The following is a 24,700-nucleotide window of genomic DNA, read 5'->3' on the forward strand; positions in this document are numbered from 1 at the left end:
TCGCAAATTTTACGAGAAAAATTGATAACAGTTGTAACGTAATATTGATAACTGTAGAAACTTTTTCTATTTTCGAATACTCGAATGTAGGTTTTGCATAAGGCTTTATGAATATTTTTAACAAGAGAAATTTACGTTCAAAGAGATTTCCTTTATCAAGCCATATGACATTTCGTTCCATCACGCTATCACAATGTTATACTATATAATCTTCTCATTTATCATATAAGCATACGATTAAAATAATGCGTAAATTTATGCAAAATCGCTGACATTTTAATTCTGTAAAATTTTCGGTTTTTGTCATATAAAACGAACATTACAAAATGCCGAAAATAAATATTTGTGAGCTATAGTTTGAAGATTTTAATCGTGCTTTCAAATCAATCGATAAGAAAAGTTCTGGGAAACACCGGAAACAACGTTGTCACCAGAAGTGACATTATTACCGCGATGACGTTGTTCGTATATAATAATGAGGAGGATATTAAAAGTTCGATCGATTTGGAAAGTATTTGCCGCTATTTTTAATGGTAGAATCACCTTTCTTAAGAAGGATTGTGACGTGCAATATACGCATGACATGTGATATCAAAATATCCCCGATGATGCCTTTTATTTCCGTATACGGAGTGTTGATGGTGAATAAAACAGCCGTATATGTTGTTATCGTATAAAAATGTATTTAATAAATAACATCTAACAACGAAATAAATAAGGCTTGGAGCTCATCTTTATGTATGTACTTATGTACGTATCGCGGAGCCGGCCTACGCGAATATTCACGGAACGGAGATTGCGCTTTTCCAGCAGAGACAAAGATGTAAAATCTGATGAAAAATATATATGGGGTTTGAAATTTATTCGTGCAATCATACGTGCAAAGTAATTTAATTAAATTTGCATGCGTGGTGATGAGAGTTTTTTAACCAATGCCAATTTACTCCAAAGTCGATATTTTCTTAATGAAAAATGTGCGTTCAAGATTAAATAATACCTAAGTTCGAAAATATTAAGGATTTTTTTAAGGAGCTAAATATTTCTGTTGAGAGAAAAAGTCACCTCCGAATTAACTAAAGGAGCTATGTAGAGAATGGCGCGAATCGTGAATTATTTGCATTCGTTTCTTCGATCGTAAGAAGGAGAATATCAAATAAATGTACAATGTTATCGTGCCGAGAGTAATAATGGTTCAGGGCTGCCGTTTTGGACATCTGAATCTGCTGCGAAACCAACTCTGCGAATACTCTGTGTGACACATAAGGACGAGTTTAAACATTGATGCGCATAAATGCAACGTCGGACGCTGATCGTGCAGTGTCTCGCCGCGGACAATATTTTGCACAGAATGCTATTTCGAAATTTAAATAATTCGAGAGTCGTGATTTATTTTCCGTTCTCTCTCTCTCTCTCTCTCTCTCTCTCTCTTTCTTTCTTTCTCTCTTCCTCTGTTGCTTGCATAATGAAACCTGCTCGACGTAAAACAAAACTTATACAAGTATTATTTCCGCTGCGCGCTAATGGAAAATATGTTATAAAATGCGTAGAAGATGAGAGAGCGTCTCTCGTTATTATGCAGATATCGAGACGACATTCCGATATTTCAGGTCCGGTTACTTTTTCGCGGATTATATTACTTAACTGAGCTTCGTACGCTCTATTCCGAGGGGAAATAAATTAGGCTTCCTTTGTACATTTATACAGAATGGCATCGGGTGCCGCTCATACACGTAATCACACGAGGACGTGATGATAATGGTCGAGTTTCCTCAGACTCCGGTAATGCTGTGCAGCCAGGGTTTGAAGTAGGTCGTCCTCATGTACACACCCGGTAGATACGGAGACGCGCATTTTATACCGTGAGAAACGGTCCCAACCAGAAACCATCTGCCGTCCGGTCGTTCCATCACCAGCGGACCGCCGCTGTCACCCTGAGCAAAATCATTAACCGCTATCTATATTGTGTGCTTGACAACCTATTGTCGACATTAATTTTGCAGGATGAGAGATAATTATTTATTATAGTTGACAGCAAGCTGAAGGAATATTAATTAATCATCAAAATATTAAAGAATCCACTTCAAAAAATCTAGAATAAAATAATAATAAAAATAAATAAAGGTTAAAATAATTAATAAAATTTAAAATTATTAAGTGAGAATATCGTAACACGTGAAATTTTCAAAATCGATAGAATAAACGTGTTATTTATGAATGGGATAAAAAAAGTAGCGCTGATAAAAGTTTTGATCATTAAAATGTTTGACTCGTGTTTGACATTTCTCTCTACAAACGAAAAGTAAAATCTACATAAACAAATAAAAAGACAGAGCATAAATGAAATTACTGTTACGCGGACTACATGCAATGTAGTGTTATATTTGCCGTGAGATCAAGGGGGCACCGCTGATAACTGGAATATTAATTAATTTAATAGAGTACGGGGAGAAGCGAGATAAATTCCGCAATAAGATTACCTCGCAGGAATCCTTCTGGCCGTTCGCGTATCCGGCACAGAGGAAGCTCTCCAAGATCAATTTCGAATGTCCGCCCGTTTGGAACATCTCCTGGCAGACCGCGTTCTCCATTATGGGCACCTGGACCTCTTGTAGCACCGACGGAACGCCACCATCTGTCGAAACGTAACCGATACCGTTATAAGTAAGGTCTTGACGGCGAATCGAGGAAACGCGAGAGAGGAAAATCGTAACAGAATCGCGAGCAGAATTCGGGCGCGTAGGAGGCCATGCGAGAGTCATCGTGAAAGTTGTTTTACTCCGCTCTCGTCACGGTAACCTGTTCCATTTTGTACTTTCTAGTCTTGCGGGAAATTTGCCACATGACTCGCATATACATATACACACACATACGAGTTGGTGCACTCGCGATTTATAAATCAGGCGAAGAAAAATCGATACTTACTGTATTTGAGCCGACCCCAGCCCGTGACCGTGGCCATCCGTCCGGTAAAGTCGGTGCCCTCCTCGGGCATGCAAATTGGCACGATGTGCTCGTCAAATTGCACCGGCGACTCCAGCTCGAGAAGCGCCAGGTCATTCTCGAATGTCGCAGGATCGTATCCGCGATTCACGATGACGCGGCGAACATTCTTCGTTACGCTGCGCTTCGTCTCCAACTCGCCCGAAATGTCAAACTCGCCGAATACCGCGACTAGGGAAGCCAGGAAGCTGCGATATAGCAAGAGAGATATAACGGCGACACTTGAATCTTCTTTATTTTTAACGCATATATGCAAATTTTCTCTTGTGAGACTATTTTAGTCTAATACCATTTTTTAAAATAAATCTGAATACTTATTTAATCATTTTATTAGGGAAAAATAATATATATATTTATATATATAATGTTTATAATATATGTATATATATATATATATATATATATTATAATTAATTATTATATAATATATAAATTATTATATATATATAAAATAAAAGATGAAAATTATTATCCTATATAAATATAAAGGATTAATGCTGCGTATTTAAAATAAATGAATTAAATATTTGTCTCGTTTGCCGAATTTCCGGTAACGTTTTGCACGACTTACCCTGGTTGGCAATGAGCTGCTGTAATCACATATTTGTCAGTGATAAGCACACCTCCGCACTTGTTTTTCGTAAACAAACCGAGCCAGGTCGCCTCGCGAACCAACACCTGCCACGGCCATTCTCCAAATTGCGCACCCTTTCCCCCGACTATCTTTCCTGCTCTGGAGACCAGAGGCCTGAAGCCACATCCTGTCAATGCGACACAAATCGTTAGATATAATAATATGATAATCGTGATAATTATGATTAATACAACAAAACTTCGCGCATTTTTGCAAGAAATTCAAATGACAAAATTGTAAGATTTAATGAAGAAAATAATAGTGAGATTCTCGCGAATTTATTTTTATCGTAGAAAATTTTACAGAAACTTTGGAACTGTCGACTGCTCACTTACGAGTCCGAAATTCCGGTTGGTTCGTTTCCGTGTCGCTGCTCTCGGTCGTGTTCAACAAAGTTAGAGCTTGTTCTTCGGGCAGAATCGTCTCGGTGCTGCTGGACGGTGTAGTCGTGGGTTTTCTGGTCGGTTTCGGACGCTTCGTCGTTACCTGAGGTTTCTTGGTCGTAATATTCTGCGACGTAGTTGGTTTGGGCCTCGAGGTGGTCGTTTTCGGACGCGTTGGTTTCTCGGCCGACGTCGGTTTCTGAGTGGTACGAGTGGGCCTCTTCGTGGTCGCGACTGGCCTCTTCGTCGGCCCCGTCGTCGCCGATAAGGACGTCGGTTTGGTCGTGGGTTTTCGCGTGGGTCTCCTTGTCGTAACGCTTCCGTTAATCGGTCTTCTTGTTACGCTAGAAGTAGAAGGTGCTACCGAAGCTGCCGTGGTGCCATTTCCACTGTAGACCACCTCTTTTAGGCTCTAAAAAAACAATTGGAAAAAAAATTAACTCTGATATCTCTCTCTATGTTGTTGGAAATAAAATATCCATTTTTTTTTTACGTCGTTGCTTTATATGTTATCTGTTTTAAATATCATACAATATTTTGTGTTATATTTTTTATATTAAATTTGTGTAAATAAATAATTGGAAAAACACGAATACAATATCAAGACTTTAATATTCAAAGATAAAATATTGTTTTTAATATGAAAAAAATTCAAAGAGCGGAAAAATTTACAAATAGTAGTGACAAATTATAAAATTAAATATATTAAATTAAATATTGAATATTTATTAAAATATTAAATGTTTAATTAAATTTTTAATTATATAATTAAATTAAATAAATAAAAATTTTTAATATAACAAATAAATTCCTAATGTTTCAATTTCTGTGTACGTAAATGATAAAAACTTTCATGTAAATTACATTGATCGAACGCGCGAGAGAGATAGAGAGAGATGGGGAAAATAAGCGCTCAAAGCGCTTGAAAGTTAAACTGTCGTTCGTAAAACCCGAAGCGATCCGGAACTTCGTCAAACAGCGAGTAAAACTCTTGCTTGGGTAAACGGGTTATCTCTCATCGTTACCTGGAAGTTACCCTGCAGCGACTCAACGAGCTTGTTGACGAAAGCGTCCACCTTGTCCGTCAGGACGGCGTCCTCGAGGAATGTGGGGGTCGGGATATCGTTCTCGCTGATCAGCTCGATCTCCGGATACCTAGTCTTGTTGTATATCTCGACAATCGTCGGCTTCTCCTGCTGCGAGATCGGCGCGGAGATGTTGAGATTCGGATTCCGCACCGGCGGGAAGTTGATGAGATCGTCCGGGGCCGCGGTCTCGTCGTCGCACGGTACGGTCGTCGTGGTACCCTTCATGTATTCGGTATCGTCGTTCGTGGTGTCCTTGAATATCAGGGTACTGACCGGGGTTAGATTTTCGACCGACCAGCTGAAGCTGGGCGTCGACGGTTTCAGGTTGAACACCGGCTTGTTCGACCACGAGGACACGGTGGTCCAGATCACCGGCTTTTTCGTGCTCGGCCGCTGCTTCGTGACCCCGGGTTTCGTAACGAAACCCGCCTCGGTGCTGACGTCGACCGTCGGCGTCGCGCTGGTGCCGTCCTTCAGATTGACGCTGATGTAGCTGGTGGATACCACGTTGTTCGTAGCGGCGTTGGAGATGACGGTGTTGATGTTATGAGTTATGGTCGTGGACACAGTGGGCTTCTTGGTATTGATTAACGTAGGTCTGAGAGGCGTAGTTTTGATCGGAGTTGAAATCGGCTGGACGGTCGCGCCCGAGGGCTTCCTCGTAACAGGTTTCTGAGTGGTTTTCGTGGTAAATTCCGTGCCGAGTGGACCGAGAACTATCACTGTCGGCGCCGGAGGGTTCGTCGTAGGCCTGCTTCCGGCGAAACTGCTGCTGGAAGCGCCAGAATAGGTAGTTTGCGCAGCCGGACGCGAGACGTACGGGCTTCCGGAGGTCGAATACTGTGACGTATAGGTCGTCTCCGTGGGAACGAGCTCGTAGTTGTAGTACGTCGAGGAAAGTTTGGAGGGGTGAAGGGAGCTGGGTTTGTAATAGACATATGGGAATGTCGAAGGCGCGAGGGTCGTAGGTCGATAGTTCGAAGAACTGACCTTCACGTGATGGGAGGGCTTCGAGGTCTCGTCGATGCTCACCCAGGCCTGAACAGGCGAGGAATTCGCTGGGACAGTCACCGATATATCCGATTTCGGCGTGGTGTCGTTCAGAATAGAGATTATATGATTGATGGCGATCTCCTCCTTGTCGAGAACGTCGTCCTTCTTTTTATTGCCCGATGGCAGATCGTATATAATCGTCGGTACCTTCACCAGCTCTTCTTTCACGCTAGAGACACTCATCGGCGTAGTAGCTTCGAACGTCGTCGCTTCTTTCGTAGACATCTTCTTCTCGACCGTGCTCACCTTCTCGAATGTGCTCTCCATGGTCAGTTGCGTACTAAGTATGTCGCTCGTAAGTTTCTGCGCGTTCGTATACATCGTTGGTGTCATCGTGGGTGCCTTCGTTATCACGGATGCCGTCGATTTTGGAAGCTGCGACGTAGACGTCAATTCCACTGTGGAAGAAGCAGGCTGCTGCTCCGGAAACTTGATCCAGATATCCGACGTACTTTCACTCTGCGTGATCCTTTCATCGATCGACGTTTCGGTGGACGGTCGGAAGATCTCGTCCGGATTATTCGTCTCCTCGAGTATCGTGCCATTCTCATTCAACAGTATCGTCTCTGGATCGCTGTGATTGTTCTTACTCAGTCCATGAGAGAATAGCGACGGAAGCTGATCGACCGGATCCGCTATTTGCAGGATCTGATCCGGACTCAGCAACGTGGTGACCGGATTCGCCGCCGAAGGATCCTGGTGATCCTGAATATCGTTATTAGAATCCGAATGTGTCAACAGCCCAGGCAGTCTCAAGTCATCAATGATATCTTGCTGACCCAGAAGAGCTGGAAACTTGTCGGCCAAATGACTGACGTCCGGTTGCTCGACCAGCTGCGTCTTTTCGGCGTTGTTTTCCATACCAGGCAAGAATAGGGTCGATGAGGAACCCTGGTTCGAACTAGAGATTTTCGTATACGTAGTCTCGCCTCCATCCGGATAACTCAAGACACTGATTGGTCTGTCGTCGATCTTCGTAGGCTCATTGTTGTTGAGCGGGATAGACATGCCGAGCGGCGTGCCGTCTGGATTCAGTAAGATGGGTATGTCGGGCACATGATCGAGCTGATGAAGCTGAAGGAGCTCCTCGGTGCCGGACGGTTGATCCCCATTGTCGTTTATTGAGCTTTTCGGCGGTAATTGACAGCACGCGCCGAATAGGAAACCGTCCATGCAGGCGCCGACGACCTCGCCTTTGCGCCGGGTGCATTCGTAATTGAACATGCATATCGGCGGCTCGTTCGATTTGATACGCGACGGCAAGGACGGCCGGCACGTCTTTGGCACTATCGTATAGCCGCCAAACAGCTTTCTGCCTGGAAAATAATCCGAGTAAAAAGTCAATTTTAAAACAATTTTCCCCTCCATTCGCATTTAAATATTTATGTTTTAATTATAAGAGCAGAAATTAGGTGCATCAAGCTTGTTATAAAATATTTCTTTATTTAAATTGTTCTCAATTTATATTCTCAATTTAAATACTTTATATTAAATATATTCTATATAAGATATTTTTCTATTTAAACTAGAACAACCTAAGCGCGCGCCATTCTTCGGTTTTGTATAAAAAAATAATATAAAGTTTATTTAAACTCGATTCATATTTTTTTACAGAAATCAGTTCATTAAAGCGTTAATTTACTAATTAAATTTTAAAATAAAAATATATTATAAAAATTAAAATAGTAATATGTTGTAAATAATATGTTATAATACCTTATTTTCGATTAATATTTTTTGACAGAAATTAGCTGATAACTATCAAAAATATTAATCGAGTTTAAAGTATTATAACATATTATTTAAAACATATTATATTATTTTAATTTTTATAACATATTATTTTAAAAATTAATTTGCTAATTAACGCTTTAATCAGCTGATTTCTGTCAAAAAATATTAATAAAGTTTTAAAATATATACCTTATCCTTGATTAATATTTTTTGACAGAAATCAGCTGATAACTGTCAAAAATATTAATCGAGTTCAAAAAATATATATATATTATAATATATTATTTAAAACATTATTTTCAAAATTAATTAGCAAATTAACGCTTTAATCAGCTAATTTCTGTCAAAAAATATTAATAAAGCGAAAATTTGTTAATTAAATATTCTAGCTTACATATTTATATTTATATTGTGTATTATGTTATAATTTGCTAATTAAATTTTAAAATAATAATATGGTAAAAATTATAAAATAGTTATATGTTGTAAATAATATGTTATAATACCTTATTCTCAATTAATATTTTATGACAGAAATCAGCTGAAAACTGTCAAAAATATTAATCGAGTTTAAAGTATTATATAACCTATTATTTAATACATATTATATTATTTTAATTTTTATAACATTATTTTAAACATTAATTAGTAAATTAAAGCTTTAATCAACTGACGCTTTAATCATATATGTCATGTAGAGCTTTAATTAATTTTTTTTCAGTAGTAACATAAGACATTAATCAGACGTTGTGATTGCTCGGTAGATACACTGACAAATTATCCAAATTAATTATTATACAACAAATTAATTATTTTTTACAATAATCAAGCTTCAAATACACAAGACATCTCGAAAACATTTCTATATGAATACGAGAGAGAAAATATTATTGCGGAGAAAGAGACATTCTCTCTCTCAATGTTTCTTAATCAGCTGATTTTTCTGTCAAAAAATATTAATAAAATTTGCTAATTAAATATTCTAGCTTACCTATTTATATTTATATTGTGTATGTTATAATTTGCTAATTAAATTTTAAAATAATAATATGGTAAAAGTTATAAAATAGTAATATGTTGTAAATAATATGTTATAATATATCTTATTCTCGATTAATATTTTTTCTTTCTAAAGCTATATCTTTTCGAACGAATCTCCTTCGAGTTTTAATTAATTATTAATATTAAGTCACGTATATATAGTATCGCGCGCGCGCTATTAGAATGAAGTTGCCGATGTTTGTAGCTTCGGCCATTACCGAAACGCCGCGAGTATCAGGCAGTTCGAGCTGCGTCCCGCTGTGATTAATTAGTAAGCATAATCGTTAGAAACGATTTCTAACCTTTGTATTGTAATATTTATCAATCACATATCATAATTTCAATGTTAATATGTAGTCGTAATTGTTCGAAATGCATATTTCGCGAAAAATTCGATGTAAAATCTCTTGCCAACCTAACCCAACTTAATCTGTTTTCGCGCGCGCGAATGTGTTGCGATCCGTGGATATATCGTTAATTCTAGCTTACATATTTATATTGTATTATAATGCGAAATAATAAGATTATTCTAATATATGTATGTATTTTATTTGTTACAGGTAGTATTGCGATACACAGTGCGATTCACGCGTCGTGTCGGAAGTGCCGTGTAAAGTATCGCGCGTCGGGAGTGCCGTGTAAACTTTCGCGTGTCGGGAGTGCCGTATAAAGTGTCGGACAATCGTAATTATTCGTGTTTTCGCGAGTGTCGTGAGTCTACGAAGGACCAAAAGAGGAGGAGGAGGCCGAGGGAGGCATCGGGCGACATCGGGACAACTGTGAGGTATGCAAAATAAAAATATTCTTTCTAAACTGCTTAAATAATTGTTTATGAAATATTCCACACATACATATGTATATATACATAATTTGAATATTTTGTTTTCAGATCACTGTGCTGTGTACTACAACTCCGCTATTGTACGTATCGGTGAGTGAAAAATTGTTTATTTTATAATATTTCTATATATCATAGCGGTAATATAGAGGTGTATACATATAATATGTTGAAAATATTAAAATAGTAACATTTTAAATAATTTGTTATCTAATATTTTATTCGCGATTAATTTTTGACAAAAATCAGCAGTAATTGTCAAAATTATTAATTGAATTTAAAATGTATTATAACATCCCTTTCTATAAAGAAGGCATATTAAGTTGATTCTCGCAAGTATTGTTGCATCTTTTCCGTGATGCTGATTGACTGTTTCGATTCGTACTGTGCGTTATATTCATAGCATCGAGAGGCTGTCATCGCGAGGGTTAGCAGTTTGATAGTTTGTTCAAAATTAAATTAAATAAAATAATGATATTAGTTTTAAATAATATATTATAATACTTTATCCGCGATTAATATTTTTTGACAGAAATCAGCTGATAACTGTCAAAAATATTAATCGAGTTTAAAATATTATAATATATTATTTAAAACTAATATCATTATTTAAAACTAATATCATTATTTTATTTAGTTTTATTTTGAACAAACTATCAAACTGCTAATCCTCGCGATGACAGCCTCTCGATGCTACGAATATAACACACAACGCGAATCTTGACAGCCAATGAGCATCGCAAAGCAATAAACTTCGATATATGCGAGTATCGACTTTACATATCGTTTTTAGAAAAGGATTGTTCTCAATTTATATTCTCAATTCTTATTTTTCAATTCTTATTTTTCAATTGTTTTCAATTTATATTCTCAATTCTCACTTCTTTATTTATATTGTTCTCAATTTATATTCTCAATTTAAATAGAAAAGTATTTTATAATAAGATTGTTGGCCTTGGCTCTTATTAGCCTTTATTCATCTTGAATTTGTAATATAATTTATTGAGACAAAACTTTCTTTATATTTCTTTTATTGGCAAAAAAAATCGAGAGAAAGTTATATAAAAAATGCACTTCGAAATTTTGATTTCTAAAGCTTGAGGAAGGGTTAAAATTCACTGAACATTAGATGAAGAGAAGCTTACACAATTGTTCTATAAAAATTCGGCCATTTATTTATTACGCATAATATTAGATAATTTTTAATATTAGAGAATTTTGAACGATTTCTTAAAAAGCAATAAAAAAAGTTTTATAAAATGAATCATTATTATTCTGCGGACACATAGCATCGTATGACTCCTAAGATCGCTCCGTTTGGTATTTGGGTTGTCGAAGAGCGTCGCGTTCACGTTCGAAGCGCTGCCCTAATTTCAGCTTACCCTCGAAGAGAAATCGAAGAATATCGTATCGAAGATTTATCGATTGCGATATGTATTCCGTATAGCGGAGAGTAGTGAAATACCCGTTTTCGCGTCGGCCAAAAATACACGGAAGCGTCGTTTATCTTATCGAGCGAAGCGAGAACCGTACAAACATAATTTCCCGTCAAACACTCGCTGATTTGTTTGTCGAGAGAAGAGAAAGAGAGGAAGGCTTGTTCCTTCGACAAATTATGTCTTTATAGCGTCTTCCGTTCGTAAACGTCGCTGACATATTGATTAGGTGTAGGTAATATCCTTACCCTGGCTCTCGTACGCGAGAGAAAATATGAATCATCGACGATATCAAATTAATGTGGCGAAAAAACACCGCTTCTCGCTTCCCGCTTCTCGCACGTCCGCGTGTGCTTGTACGAGGTTATCTTTTCCGGTTACGCTTAGTTGACCAAAGCATAGACGAGCAAGCATGTAGGCTTTGCTACACGTGCATTCTACACACACTACCGATATATAATGACCTACTCCGCGATCCGTCCGCGATGCTTGTCTGGATCCTCCACGACTTGCGTTCCAGATTTTTCCTATGCGCGGATTCTCGCGTCTTATTCTACCAGTCCACACGTCGTGTTTATCATCATTAGTATACCGCATTCCCGCCGTTTCTAAATACCACATATCCAGAGAATGTAAAATCCCTGTCGTAAAGTCGTCTGAAAGATGGGTCCTAACTTTTCGTCTTCTATAGAAATTTGTCAGCTGTCCTTTCCATATTTTAATTAGATAGTTAAGAAAAAACGCATATAAAATAAGCATTAATGCAATAATTATGAAATAATGAAAATAATATAAAATTATAATTTTATGACTATGTAAAAAGTAATAAAATAATATTAGCTTCTTAATATTACAATATTATAATAATTTTGTAATATATATAATATAATGATATTATAATAATTTTTTATAATATTAATTAATAATATTATATTAATTATAATATATAATATTATTAATAATATAATGATATTATAATAATTTTATAATATTAATTAATAATATTATATTAATTATAATATATAATATTATTAATAATATAATGATTTTATAATATTGAAGCAAGATACACACACGCAATGACAATATGTGACAATGAATGCAAATTATAGACAGACTGAAAAAGTTTTAATTCTAATTGGAACCTTGAAGGGTTAAACGTTTATTGTCTCTACACACATTGTGGCTTTGAAATGCAAAAATATGTTCTTGCGCAAAAGAACCTCCCTCATTTTTCTCGGCGTTCTCCGCGCGACCGCAGGCTATTCAACTTTCTTTTCTATGCGACGGAGAAAAAAAGTGGGCAATTTGCAATTTAGATTAACCGCGGGATTGTGCACAATATCGCGAAATATGGGTTGGCTACGTGATTCGCTTGTGGAAGCGCGCGATTATATTCTCATTGTGGAGCACGTAAGGCGCGCCACTTAGTTAGTGGACGCCAGTCTCTCTACGCAATTTTTATATGAAAACGGATAAAGTGCGTAGTGCACTCGATTAATCATTGCGGGGTCGCGTGACGTAATCGCGAGCATTAAACGCTCGTTGGCGATTTCATGTATAATGGAATCCCGTTTAAAACGGGAAACACCTCATTAATTATGCACAGTCCCCAAAAGCTTCACCGCGAGCTTGGTGAATTATTAAATTCAATCGAAAGCATCGCGTTGCTCCTCCAAGATGCGAACTACTTCGTGTAGACTTATTTAGATTATATAGATTATCATATCTCGCATATCTTTCTCATCCCTTCCCTTCTTACGCTCTCTCTCTCTCTCTCTCTCTCTCTCTAAAGAGAAGAAGATATTATACTAATACGATATTTATTGATCTCGATTGATAATCTGATTGCGCGTGAAAATGGGCACTTTAGAGAAAGCATATTACAGCAGATTAAAATCGCGAGAAAAATAACGTGCAATTTTCTGTTATACATCAACCGGCTTTCCTCATTTATTTTATTGAAGCACCGCGCTGCATCGAATAAAATATACATAGGGGACACTGGTAATAATAATTAACCCCCTGCGGTGTCGTACTTTCTGCTTCCGTAAGCATTTCCCACGGTACGCATATTTCTCCTCTCTGGCAGAAGAGATGCGCTTTGTAACAGAGATAAGGTGAAAGCAGCGAGAGAACAATACGAATATCTTACAAAAGTTTCTATGATTAAGAAGATCCGTTATTCTGCATCTCATATTAGATATTTCAATTCTATGTGCATAAAGTTTTGATCGTACACAGAGAAAGTGTTCGACTTTCTGCATGTGGATTCTATACAAGTTCGATGATGTATGGATAAATTATTATAGAACTGTAAATGTCGCAGACTATAAATGTTATACACGTCGCAAATTCTCTTGACACAAATCAACGCGCGAAAGTGGAGAAAGGTGAGGTTTGCTGATATATAGGGCAAAGCTGTCATACATACGCTAATGTGCATTTAAATGCGATTGCACATTCGGTATGCACCGGCTGTCGCAGGAATAATTTCGAGAATATTGAGTCGAGAGAGAACGATCGATCCTTCCTTAGACTCTTATGAAAAATATTGAAAAATCGATGTTCCAACAGAGACGACGATTTTCGCCGTCAATTTATTATACAAAAGTATTCTAAAATTACCATTTCTCACAACTGTAAGTTTTATTTGAAATAAAGTTAAAATAAATGCTTTCTTTGCAAAGGTGTGAAATCGTAGTTTATCGCAAGTTTTTTTCACACAATTATTTAATATTAAATAAATTTTAATTAAATAAATTTAAACGTGATCTATTAAAATTAAATACATTCTAATATTTTTAAATATGTCTTGGAGCTATAATTAAATTATGTCAAATTAAATAAAATTAATTTCTCTTAAAAAAGTGTCGCTTAAATTAACAGAGAGAAACAAAGTCTTGTTATATCCCTATGTATATTTAAATTTAATATCCAAGTTTAATTTGCCATTTGTTTATTGTATTGCACCTTGGTTATTCAAATAATCACCGCGTATTAAAATTTATTCTCTGTAAATGCATCGACAACATTATTTATGATCGGAAGAACATCAGTCCAATTTTGAGATATCTATAAATTTTGATATAACGATATTGCCCGAACATATTGTCATCGTTCAAACACGTATCTTAAAATTTTCGTGCATCTCATTGATACCAAGCAAACTCCTGCGGGAGTGTCTTTCGCGCGACTTTCGCAACGCGATGTATAAAACCTTAAGTAGAATTCGGTGTCAATATTTGCCGTGTCAGAAATTCGTAAAAAAAAAAAACCGCAAAAGATTCGTTAAAACGTGAAACAGCGTAACGTTGCTTTTCTCCGGCGACCCTTGACCTTCCTCTCGCCGGAAGGGACCGAAAGCAGCATGCGAGAGACATTGATATTCGCGGCAGCTCGGCAGAAAATCGAATTTCACCTCGTCCGTACGTCCGACGCGCGACAGGAATAAAATGGCGAAAAGCTTCCTCCTCTACGACATCTCTTTGTGGTTCATTTTCCTCAAAGAAGGACGGAAAGTAGAATTTGGTGTCAGTAATGACTGCTGACTTTAACGTATCATTTTGCGGCACGAACCGCGCGCACTGGCATGCATATTAACGAGAATATATATTAGCGGGAACACAATTTGTAAAAGTAGAAATTCAAGTTTGCTTTATTTCTACGTTTATGTATCTACTGTTTTCTATACACACATTCTAAGAGGCACACAGATCTATTGTCGGAGAAGAGAATATCTTTTCCTATTTGAAAAAAATAGGAAAAGATATAAAAGATATATATGAATAACATTTTATTTTGACGTTAAGCTTATTCTCTGTTTTGTGTAATTATTTTCTTCAAATATACAATTTTTTGGAGTAATTAAATATTAAAAAATATTTGCTTGGCAAAAAGTTAAAAAATATGACTAAATACTTTGCTTAAAAATATATAAATGCATAATATAGATACAAATTGTTGTAATTACCTTCATTTTGTGGCGTCCAGGGATGAGAAAAGACGCATGTCAAAGTGAGGAAGATGAACAACAGACAGACACTTTTCCCAGCAGTCATCTGTAATGAAAAGGATCGATTTATTTATTAATAATAAAAGACATTTCTCTCTTAAATGATTTACATCAATTGTATCATACAAAATATTAACCAGAAAGAGAAATATTAGACAAAATTAAAAAAAAAATCTTTTTAAACTTAAAGATAGTTCTGCTTTAAGTCAACGTTAATTTATTTATAAAGGCGGCCCTTGGCACCACTTCAATGATCTTAAAGTGCTCTTTAGTTTCAAACCAAACTTTGAGACATAAAAGGTGACGTAAAAGATATGTGTGTATGTGTATGTGTGTGTGTGTTATATATATATTTACGAGAAAAAAATGAAGATAAATTACAATTTTCTTTATGGACATAAATTTTCTCTCATAATATGCATTAAACAATTAAAACAATTGAATAAAAATAATTCAGTATTGTTTCAACCAAAATTTTATTCTTTATTCTCGTAATAAATAAATTTTAATTTAAGATATATACATATATATCTTAAATTAAAATTTATTTATATTATGTATATAGTACATATACATAGCACACGTGTACACATTGTGGTATAAGAAATTTATTCTATTATTTTTTTGCATTACTTTTCTTTTACGTTGAGTGTAAGCAGCTTATAAAGACAACTTTTTTATCAAACTGAATAGAGCTCGCATCTTTTTAGGTTTAATTTCAACATACGGTAATCGTTCAGCAGATGTAACTTCCTAGATCTCATTACCAGATCGATGTACATATTTGTCCTTTGTAACGGTACAGAAATATCAGCCTTTCGCACGTATATGTCAGAAAAACTGGAAATTGTAATATAATGAGTTTCTACTCCACATGTTCTTTCAGTCAATCTTTTCTTACGAGGTGATAATCATCTAAATTCCGTGGCAATATCTTTCTCTGTATAAGTACATTGAATAATATTTCATTCAACTCGAGAGAAGATCGTAGCAGCTTATTCATAAAAATTAATTAAGAAGTTGAATAATATGATGAATAGAAGAAGTTGAATAATATGATAAATAGATAACTGTCATTCATGAAATATTATGTTACAGTATTTTAATATTATAAAGATTAATTACTCTATTAAATCAAAAGCAAATGGAATTGTAAATCAAAGTTATATTAAATTTAACATAATACAATATTCAAGAGAAATACGATTTATGAAAAATACGTATATACAATTTGTGAAAAATAATTTTATTACTGCACAATATATTGTTTTATTATACGCTTGGTTTATGTACGTACTTTAGCATCTTACTCTACAATTATTGATTCACAAACAACGGGCGAGTACAACGGCTGATATAATTTAATGGTTACAATGGATGAATATATACAACGGATTAATCAATATTTCACAAATATGGATTGATACTTCTTTTATAAATGTGCGCGTAGGTATGTGCAACGCTTACATACGAAGAAGAAAAAACGCCAGTAATAAATGTAAGCGCGAGTAGCTCTATTAATAATTTTTGCAAAAAAGAACGAAAGGTCAAAAAAGGTTTTCCCGCGTATGTCATACAATTTATAAAAATATATATCTGCGTAGTTAATTTAATCTATATAGAAATAACAAGAGAGATTAAGGAGAAATAAAGAGAGAGAGAGAGGAAGTGGAGAAACAGAGGAATAAATAAAACGAAGGCAAAATAACAATATATCGTCGAACACTCGCGTAAGGAGAAATATACATCTTCTTTCCGCCGGCTTTTGCCGAGGTCTACCTTTGAAAGTCCCTTGAAAATTCCACGAAAATTCCACTGTTGCACGCACCTTTCACACGCGAGTCGTGCGAAATAAAGGGGCACATTGCCCTGGACCTATGTACATATTTCTCTTCTACCTCGGAGGAAGGTTCACGCTCACACGCGCGTCGCTCGCACTGGACAACGAGCTGGCTGTGCATGCGTGTATCCCGCGGAATCCCGTTACAGTCAGTCACACGGGCCCCCTTACGTATATACGTACGATAGTCGCGAAGGCGAGTCGGAAGGAGGAACGGGGAGGAGATATCGGTGGAACCTGAAGGTAAACGTCGCGCCGGGATATCTTCGTCGGGGAGGCCTTGATGAGAGAGAGAGAGAGAGAGATAGAGAGAAAGAACGGAGAACGAAGCGCGAACGAAGAGACCAGAATGAACGGCAGGCGAGCTGGTCGCTCTTTAACGCACAGGTTCACCAAGGCACTGGTAACCCAGTTTACCAATTCGCCGCTGTTCTGTCCCATTCTCACTTACGACCTTGTTAACCCATTAAAATTTACTGTACGATGTAGCTTACGGACTGTCGCCATTCGTCTAAGTGTCTTGATAGAGTTGGAAACTCGGAGATTCCGTTTTCTCGAAGTTCTTCTCTTCGGTTTTTTAAATTTTATTCGTTTCCAAGACTCTAAAAATAATAATCTTGGATTTTTAGGAACGCGAAGATATAGATATTCGGATACGATATTAAAATTAATTTTTATTGAGATCGATTGCAACGATGGCGGGATTTAAATACGCGATGGCTTGATTATCGAATGATCGCTTGGACGTAAACTATGATAATGATTTCGTATATAAATGGTTCGTTCGTGCCGCTCTGATTTTTAATGCGATCCGTTAAAATGAACTGTTGTTCCATTCTCTCTCTCGCCTGTTAACCTAAAACTACGGAGCGTTCGGTAAATTTATATTATGTCGATTAAATGTAGCGTAATTATGCTAATCTTATTAAACACGCTGGGATATTATGTTAATTAAATTAAATGTACCGGAATTATATTACGCATTCGCATTTTAAATATTATCCCGCTTGACATTTAAAATATATATATTTCGAGACCGATTGATCAAATTAATAATCGAAGAATATTTTTTAACGATAAATTAATATGTTAAATTAGGAGAATAATAGTAGAAATTCTAGAGAGAAGGAGAATGAATAAATATATATATTTTAATTTACTTTCGCATGCGAAAAAATTTAAAACGCGAAACGATCGTATATTACATACATAAACAATGTCTCTCCCTACAACTATTAACATAATTTATAATCATGAATCACTCTATTTAAGTACAGCGTTAACGTACACCGCTTCATTATGCACAGTTACTTTGATTCAGGGTCGACGGAATCACGATAACGCCGTTGTGTCGCGTAATAGTTACACACACATTACACAAATTACGTCGTGAGAATGTGTGTTACACCGACACGTCCCGCTGTTAACAGAGATGCAATCCTTTCGTTCGCCCTAAGCACGGCCGCGAAGTCACTTTCGTTGCGAGTGTTCCGTTCTCGCGTTTTCACGTTTCCGTTTGTCATCGAGAATTTTTCTTTCTTTTTTTTTATAATAAATATTATTAATATTATATGACGTTTCTTGTTCTAAGATCGCTCATACGTTTGTCGCTCCGCGTTTTTTCTCGCTACGTTTCCCTGAAACGTTACTTTCCGGATGACTATCTGCCGCGGTGATCAAACTTGGCGAACGCATCCTCTCTCGATGTGCTTTACCATTCGCTGGAGGAATTTTCTCTCTTTCTGTTTCTCTATCGGCGAATCGGAAAAATGTCCGCGCGGAAAATGCGATGAGAGATCCCACGCTCGCCGCAAGAGGATCTTCGCCAGGGAAGATCCTGCGCCAATCTCGAGGTCAACCCTCGGCGAGGTCAGAGGAATCGAAGCCTCTTCCGCGTTCATTGGCCGTCCGTCAATGTCGAGGAAATGCCGGGTGTTGCACGGTAGCGTGTATGCGTGGACGCATTATGTATATACACTCGTGTATTGGACCTCGGAGAAAGCTCAGTTTGACGTGTCTTGATTATTGGATCTGGGTGACCCGATTGCCTCGCGCTCGACAGTAGCTTCCTCGTCCTCGACAATCTGTCGCGGATTCCTGCAAAGAATCTCCTCGATGATTGACTGCTGCTAACGGCGATCGATCATACAAAACATGTAGATGATTGATGACACCGAAATGTACATTGAAGTGTTCATTTAAAGTCTCACGTCGGAGGCTAACAATCACATATATATGTATATTATATATGTCAGATTTAGCTCTTCTAAGAACTGAAAATTTTTATGTATACATTTGAACGAGAGATCTTCGAGAAGAAATATTCGCACGATTTTTTTTTCTCTCAACCTCGTTTCCGCGATTCACTTCTCGCGGACAGGCGCGATTTGAATTAATCCAACAGGTCGGAACATCTTTGGCCTCCATTTTCTCTTCGCATGAGCGTCGATTATCGAGTCGACGGTGATTAGCGAAATAATCCGAGAAAGTAGGAGATCCGTGCTATTCGAATGGAACACAAAAGTCCGCGTGCAGAGACTTCCTTCGGCGCGAAATTAGACCTAGGATGCAATTGCGAAAACGGTCTTCTGCTTTCACTCGATCGCTTAAAATATTTTGTGCAATCGTTCGTGCGAGACCGATCGATTCCTCCTGCGCTCGATTCAGTACGGAAGACTTTGGATCTTCGTACAGCCTCGTACGAAACATCGAAAGTGACGTTTATATGTTAATATGCCAATATCGATCGCACGAAAGAACATTTATTATAATAACTGTTTACGGTTTAGTGGCGTGATTCTATTGCAAAAAGATTTCGTCGACGCAAAACTTCTGTTTTTAATGAAACTTCATATAAGCAAAGCTTGATGGTTAAGTTGAAATATTTCCAGTTGTTAAAAACAACTTAAACTCTTTGAAATCTATTTATATATAATCCCACATTTTTTTATTTTTAATTCTAAACTATAATTTGTTGAATATATTTTTTTAAGAAATAATAAGATATAATTTTTCTCTCTTCATATATACATACTTCATGCGACATTAATTTGATATGATAAAATCTATTTTAAAATTAAGAGAGATAAAAAAAGTTTTGAGATATTTGAAGTACGAAAGTTAAGAGAAATATGTTGTGAAACTGTAAGTGTGATTTATATGTTGCAATCTCATAGTATTTTATTTTTCCTGCCGTAAAATCTGCCAAAGAATTTCCGCTTGCGTCGAAAGTAATCTTAAAAGACGCCACGTGTTGCGCGTGCAAATGTTCTCCTACTGGTTAAACCTGGATGAAAAGAGCGTCAACGTAAAAGCGTTAAATGCACAAATGAACCTACATGATTGGAAAGAGCGACAACGAACTGTCGAAGCCGTCGACAACCGTTACGAGACCCGCCGCCGCATACCTGACTTAGGTACACTGATCGGACATGGTGTGCACGTGCGTAAAGGATGTGTGCATTGGAAGCTGTTAGGGGTCAACGGCGAGAGATCTTTCGCCTGTTGAGTTTCTCGCCAGACAGTAGCGGAATTACACGGAGGCGTCTAAAAGTGAAAATATCCCATATCGATCTTATTACTCTCGTAAAATCGATCGTTTACTTTTCTCGGCGATTTCTGATCGTTTCAATATTTTTTATTTTAAGATTAAATATTCTTAAGAATATTTATATATACATATTTTTTTTAAAGATATATCTAATCTTTAAAAATATTGAAAGATTCAGAAATATATGTATATATATACAATATATTTTTAAGATTTATAATCTTGATATACTAGTAAGAACTAGTGCAAAAAGCACATACACACGTATCTACTATTTCTGAACGTTTCAATATGTTTATTTTAAGATTAGATATTCTTAAAAATATTTATATATACATATATTTTTTTAAGATATACATAATCTTTAAAAATATTGAAAGATTCAGAAATATATGTATATATATATACAATATATTTTTAAGATTTATAATCTTGATATACTAGTAAGAACTAGTGCAAAAAGCACATACACACGTGTCTACTATTTCTGAACGTATCAATGTTTATTTTAAGATTAGATATTCTTAAAAATATTTATATATACATATTTTTTTAAAGATATATCTAATCTTTAAAAATATTCAGAAACACATGTATATATAATATATTTTTAATATTTATCATCTTGATATACTAGTAAAAACTAGTGCAAAAAACGCAGATACACATACACGCGTATCCTTTACTACTTTCCTTCCTATCAGCCTGATAAATTTTTTTTCTATTAAACATAACTGTGTTATGTACGGCATACGGTGTATTTAAGATTCGCCAGTTATGTGCGTGACGGTGGCTGCGTGCACGTTAATTCGCACGATGCCGATTTCTCGTGGCTCAAGGTGTGCGGCTTCACGGTCGGCGCGTCTCGCCTTGCATCTCGTCTGCTGGCGAACGAGGGCAGGTCCGATACAACGAGTCAGGTCGACGATATCTGTTACTTGCGTCATCGATTTCATCCGCGGAGATCGGAGATCTCCCCGCGACTTTCGGCGTCTAACGAGGGGATCGAAGATACGCGCGAGCTTGGGGTATAGAGAGGAAAAGAGAGGTCGAAATGTCACGGTGCAACGGAGCACATGCCGTCAATGCAATTGTCTTCCACGTGTATCGGAAACGCTTTGTTTTAAACGTCGGCTATTTCTCGGATTCGATTATCGTCCGAGAGATTATGCCGATTTCCGATCACGTCTTGGCTTTGATAAAAAGTCCGACTCTTGCGCGCGCGTTCCTTTTTATTCGATATTGAATTTCGTAGATGACCTGATGTTGCACTTTCTCCCACGAGATTAGAACGAATCTGCGACGGCGAACCGATGACATAAATAGCGAATCACGTTTCTTTGCGCGAGCTGTTTTCATAAATAAATAAATAATTAAGTAATTAATCTTCACTGGAGTGTATGAGCAATTATGCTATGATACGTTTATCGCATTTAAATTCGGAATGAATATAAATTAATTAATTTTTGTTTAAAAATTTAAGGTATACGGATTGCGTAAAATATTGATTATCAATTGTCAATATATTTAATAAAATTTATTATTTAATAATCTGTTTAAATTCTCAACTCATAATTCAATTTATTAAATTGAGCATAAATAAACATCGTTAACAAATTTCTGTCATATTCAATATTCAACAGAAATTTATTTTCTGAATTTTATACTAACGACGCGTATATACGTATATAAATAGTACAATTAAAAATTTCGTTGTGATTAGAAGAAATTCAGACAAATACATATATTGCATATCTAAGAGATACACGATATATATTTGTATAATTAAAATTTGAAAACATTCAGAATTAAAGCATAATATACACAAAAACATAAATATTGCAAATTGTTCCACCGAGAGACTTCATATTTATTAAATATTTATATTTATTCAATTATAAATAATAAGCGCAATTTAATTTCTCAATTTTTTAAAATAATCTAAAATATCTTTGTATCTTTTAACACAGATACAAACATAGATATTGAATACTCTCGTAGAAAATTTTTTCTACTTACATTAGAGTACTTCCTGATTCCTGCCTGATATTGAATACTCTCGTAGAAAATTTTTATTTAGAGTGTTTATTCCTGCCTGATTATTTATGTATGGGGTACTCGGAATAAATTACTCAATTCTGCAATTCACATCTCGCTAAATGCAAAAGTGCTAAAAATTCGCGGGTCAGGAATGCGATGCATCATGAAGACGGAGCAACTCCGGCGATTCCCCGTGTGTCGACGCGACACGAGGGAAATTATCTCACGCCCATTTCGCCCAGTCGCATCATCGATCAAACAACCCCCTTAAGGTCCGAGCCACTTACCGTGCAGCGCATTAACCTTCGGGGTGCAACACGTCGAGAGAGGGCCCGTTAAGCACGTCTCATAACGTCGTTTTAATTCCAGGCAGACGACAAGTCCGCTCTTCTGGTCTGCTTCCTTCCGCGAGATAGAGAGAGAGAGAAAGGAAGCGCGACCTTGCCCTTGTCAGTCAGATTTAGATCGTCCCTTCCGCTCGGGCTTCCCTCCTCGAGGTCACTGATCTTCGTCCGCACTTCTTCACTGAACTTGCCCTCGTCTCGTCGCCGATCGAATCATACGCTCTATTCCCGCGAATAAAATCGAATTACGAACCGATACCGATCTTATCGAGCTTCCCTTGTCTCGCGCTCGCGCGTTTATTGCACTAATATCGTCGACCACTATCAGTCATATCGACGATACGTCAGGACTTGATTGTCGCCGCCGAAACCGATCGAACCTGGAGATCTCTTCTCTGTGACTCTTACGCGCTCGCACCAATCTGTACCGCACGATTGTCCATCCGGCCAGCCAACGGGATGGTATCTATCTGATCGTCTTGCCACGGCATGTGCTGCTGGAGTCGCATGGCTAAGTCATAAGCGGCGCCTTCGACGAGGATCGGTGGTGGTGGAGGTCGTTTATGGTGGAGGCAACATCGCGTTCGACGGAAGCCCGATCGAAAAGGAGGAAGGGGGAACCGCTCCGTGGTGGACAGGGACCGTCGAGGGGACAGGTGGAAAAACAGCGTGAAGGGGACCGAGGGGAGAACTCCGTCAAGGGGGGGGGAGAAAGAGAGGGAATCAGGAGAAACCAAAGTGGGTCAGTGGCCAGGTCACGTGGAGAAGAACGGGCCCAACGTGCAGGACGGCGACACACTGTCCTACTCATCCAGCGGCCGCTCTTGGCCGCTCCAGGTTCTGTCTGCCCATTCAGGAAACGCCTGGCGATACCATCGTGAAAATGAGACGCGATCCATCTTCCTTCGTCGGCGATCCATCCCGAGGAAAGAAAGAGCCTTTGATGAAATCGGCTGATGAGAATCGCACGAATATATAAACGTGACGAGTTCGTATAGTCAGCTGATAAAATCACGATAAGATTGTAGATTTACCTCCCGCAGTATTTTATATGACGTTCACATTTGTCGCTGGTCATTAAAAGTTTGTGTTTAATGACGAGAGTAGCAAATTGGAATAATTTGAGCCACCCAAATTGATGTCAAGTTGTTTCAGTATTAAAAATAATTATCAAGTGATAAATTCCAATTAAATACGCTTTTTCGAAACAATTAAATAAATTTTATATCTAGAGTTTTTTCAGAAAATTCATTTCTGACGACACAGAGTCAAAATTCCAGTCATTTGTTCTAATTAATTGATCTAAATTAATATCTGTGAAACAATGATCGTCGAGATGTCAGTTGTATTAGACTTTTTCATTTCATTCATTTGTTGTTTTTTTTTTAATCAAATTTATGGAACGACAACTCCTATGCAATAACATTTGATATTACTGTATAATCATGTGATGGCACTTTACGTATTCTAATTAGAAGAGAGGCATAATAGTACACATTGCCTTGTACAGCAGTTTGAAAGAGATAAACGAGTTTCCTTTATTATATTGGAAAAAAAATTCCATGGCGCTTCGTCTCCGTCGTAACTCTCACGGGAATTAATAAGTTTTCCTTATTAAGAAGATATAGAGCGGAAAAGCAACTCGTAATGTAAGCGCAATTTTTCTGGCGTATTACAAAATTACCAGCGCACACATTTTCGCGA

General features: G+C 36.9%; 2 protein-coding genes across 5 annotated transcripts in view; one reads left to right on the forward strand and one right to left on the reverse strand.

Annotated features, from left to right (window-relative positions):
- The window catches only part of Npf (neuropeptide F), an 89,087-nt gene that overhangs the window by 13,325 nt on the left and 51,062 nt on the right, over positions 1–24,700 (forward strand). For both annotated transcript variants that reach the window (XR_014424829.1, XM_083032810.1), the window contains exons 5-6: positions 9,494–9,717; positions 9,823–9,864. The gene's annotated coding sequence lies outside the window, so the exon portion shown is untranslated. The remainder of the gene's footprint in view (positions 1–9,493; positions 9,718–9,822; positions 9,865–24,700) is intronic.
- Flz (transmembrane serine protease filzig) lies at positions 51–23,505 on the reverse strand. Of its 3 annotated transcripts, none has more exons than XM_083032799.1 (8): positions 22,940–23,505; positions 15,181–15,268; positions 5,043–7,474; positions 3,970–4,429; positions 3,572–3,761; positions 2,923–3,188; positions 2,478–2,632; positions 51–1,931 (listed from the first exon to the last, which is right to left on the reverse strand). In XM_083032799.1, exons 1-8 carry the CDS (start codon positions 22,949–22,951, stop codon positions 1,770–1,772), a joined length of 3,765 nt encoding a protein of 1,254 aa, XP_082888925.1. In that variant the 5' UTR covers positions 22,952–23,505; the 3' UTR covers positions 51–1,769. The 3 variants fall into 3 exon arrangements, with proteins under 3 accessions (XP_082888925.1, XP_082888927.1, XP_082888928.1); XM_083032801.1 differs by lacking the exon at positions 22,940–23,505 and adding an exon at positions 17,002–17,132 and having other exon boundaries at positions 52–1,931; XM_083032802.1 differs by lacking the exon at positions 22,940–23,505 and having other exon boundaries at positions 52–1,931; positions 5,043–7,470; positions 15,181–15,234.

This window comes from Prenolepis imparis, unplaced genomic scaffold (genome assembly GCF_030444845.1).
Source record: "Prenolepis imparis isolate NDT839.2.m4 unplaced genomic scaffold, iyPreImpa1.0 SCAF_2, whole genome shotgun sequence".
Taxonomy (NCBI): Eukaryota; Metazoa; Arthropoda; class Insecta; order Hymenoptera; family Formicidae; genus Prenolepis; species Prenolepis imparis.

Excerpts from the sequence above, each read along its gene's own strand:
- Flz (XM_083032799.1), bottom strand. Across the intron at positions 4,430-5,042 it reads CGCTGCAGGGTAACTTCCAG|AGCCTAAAAGAGGTGGTCTA; the intron begins GTAACGATGAGA and ends TTGTTTTTTTAG. Across the intron at positions 3,762-3,969 it reads CCAACCGGAATTTCGGACTC|GATGTGGCTTCAGGCCTCTG; the intron begins GTAAGTGAGCAG and ends TCGCATTGACAG.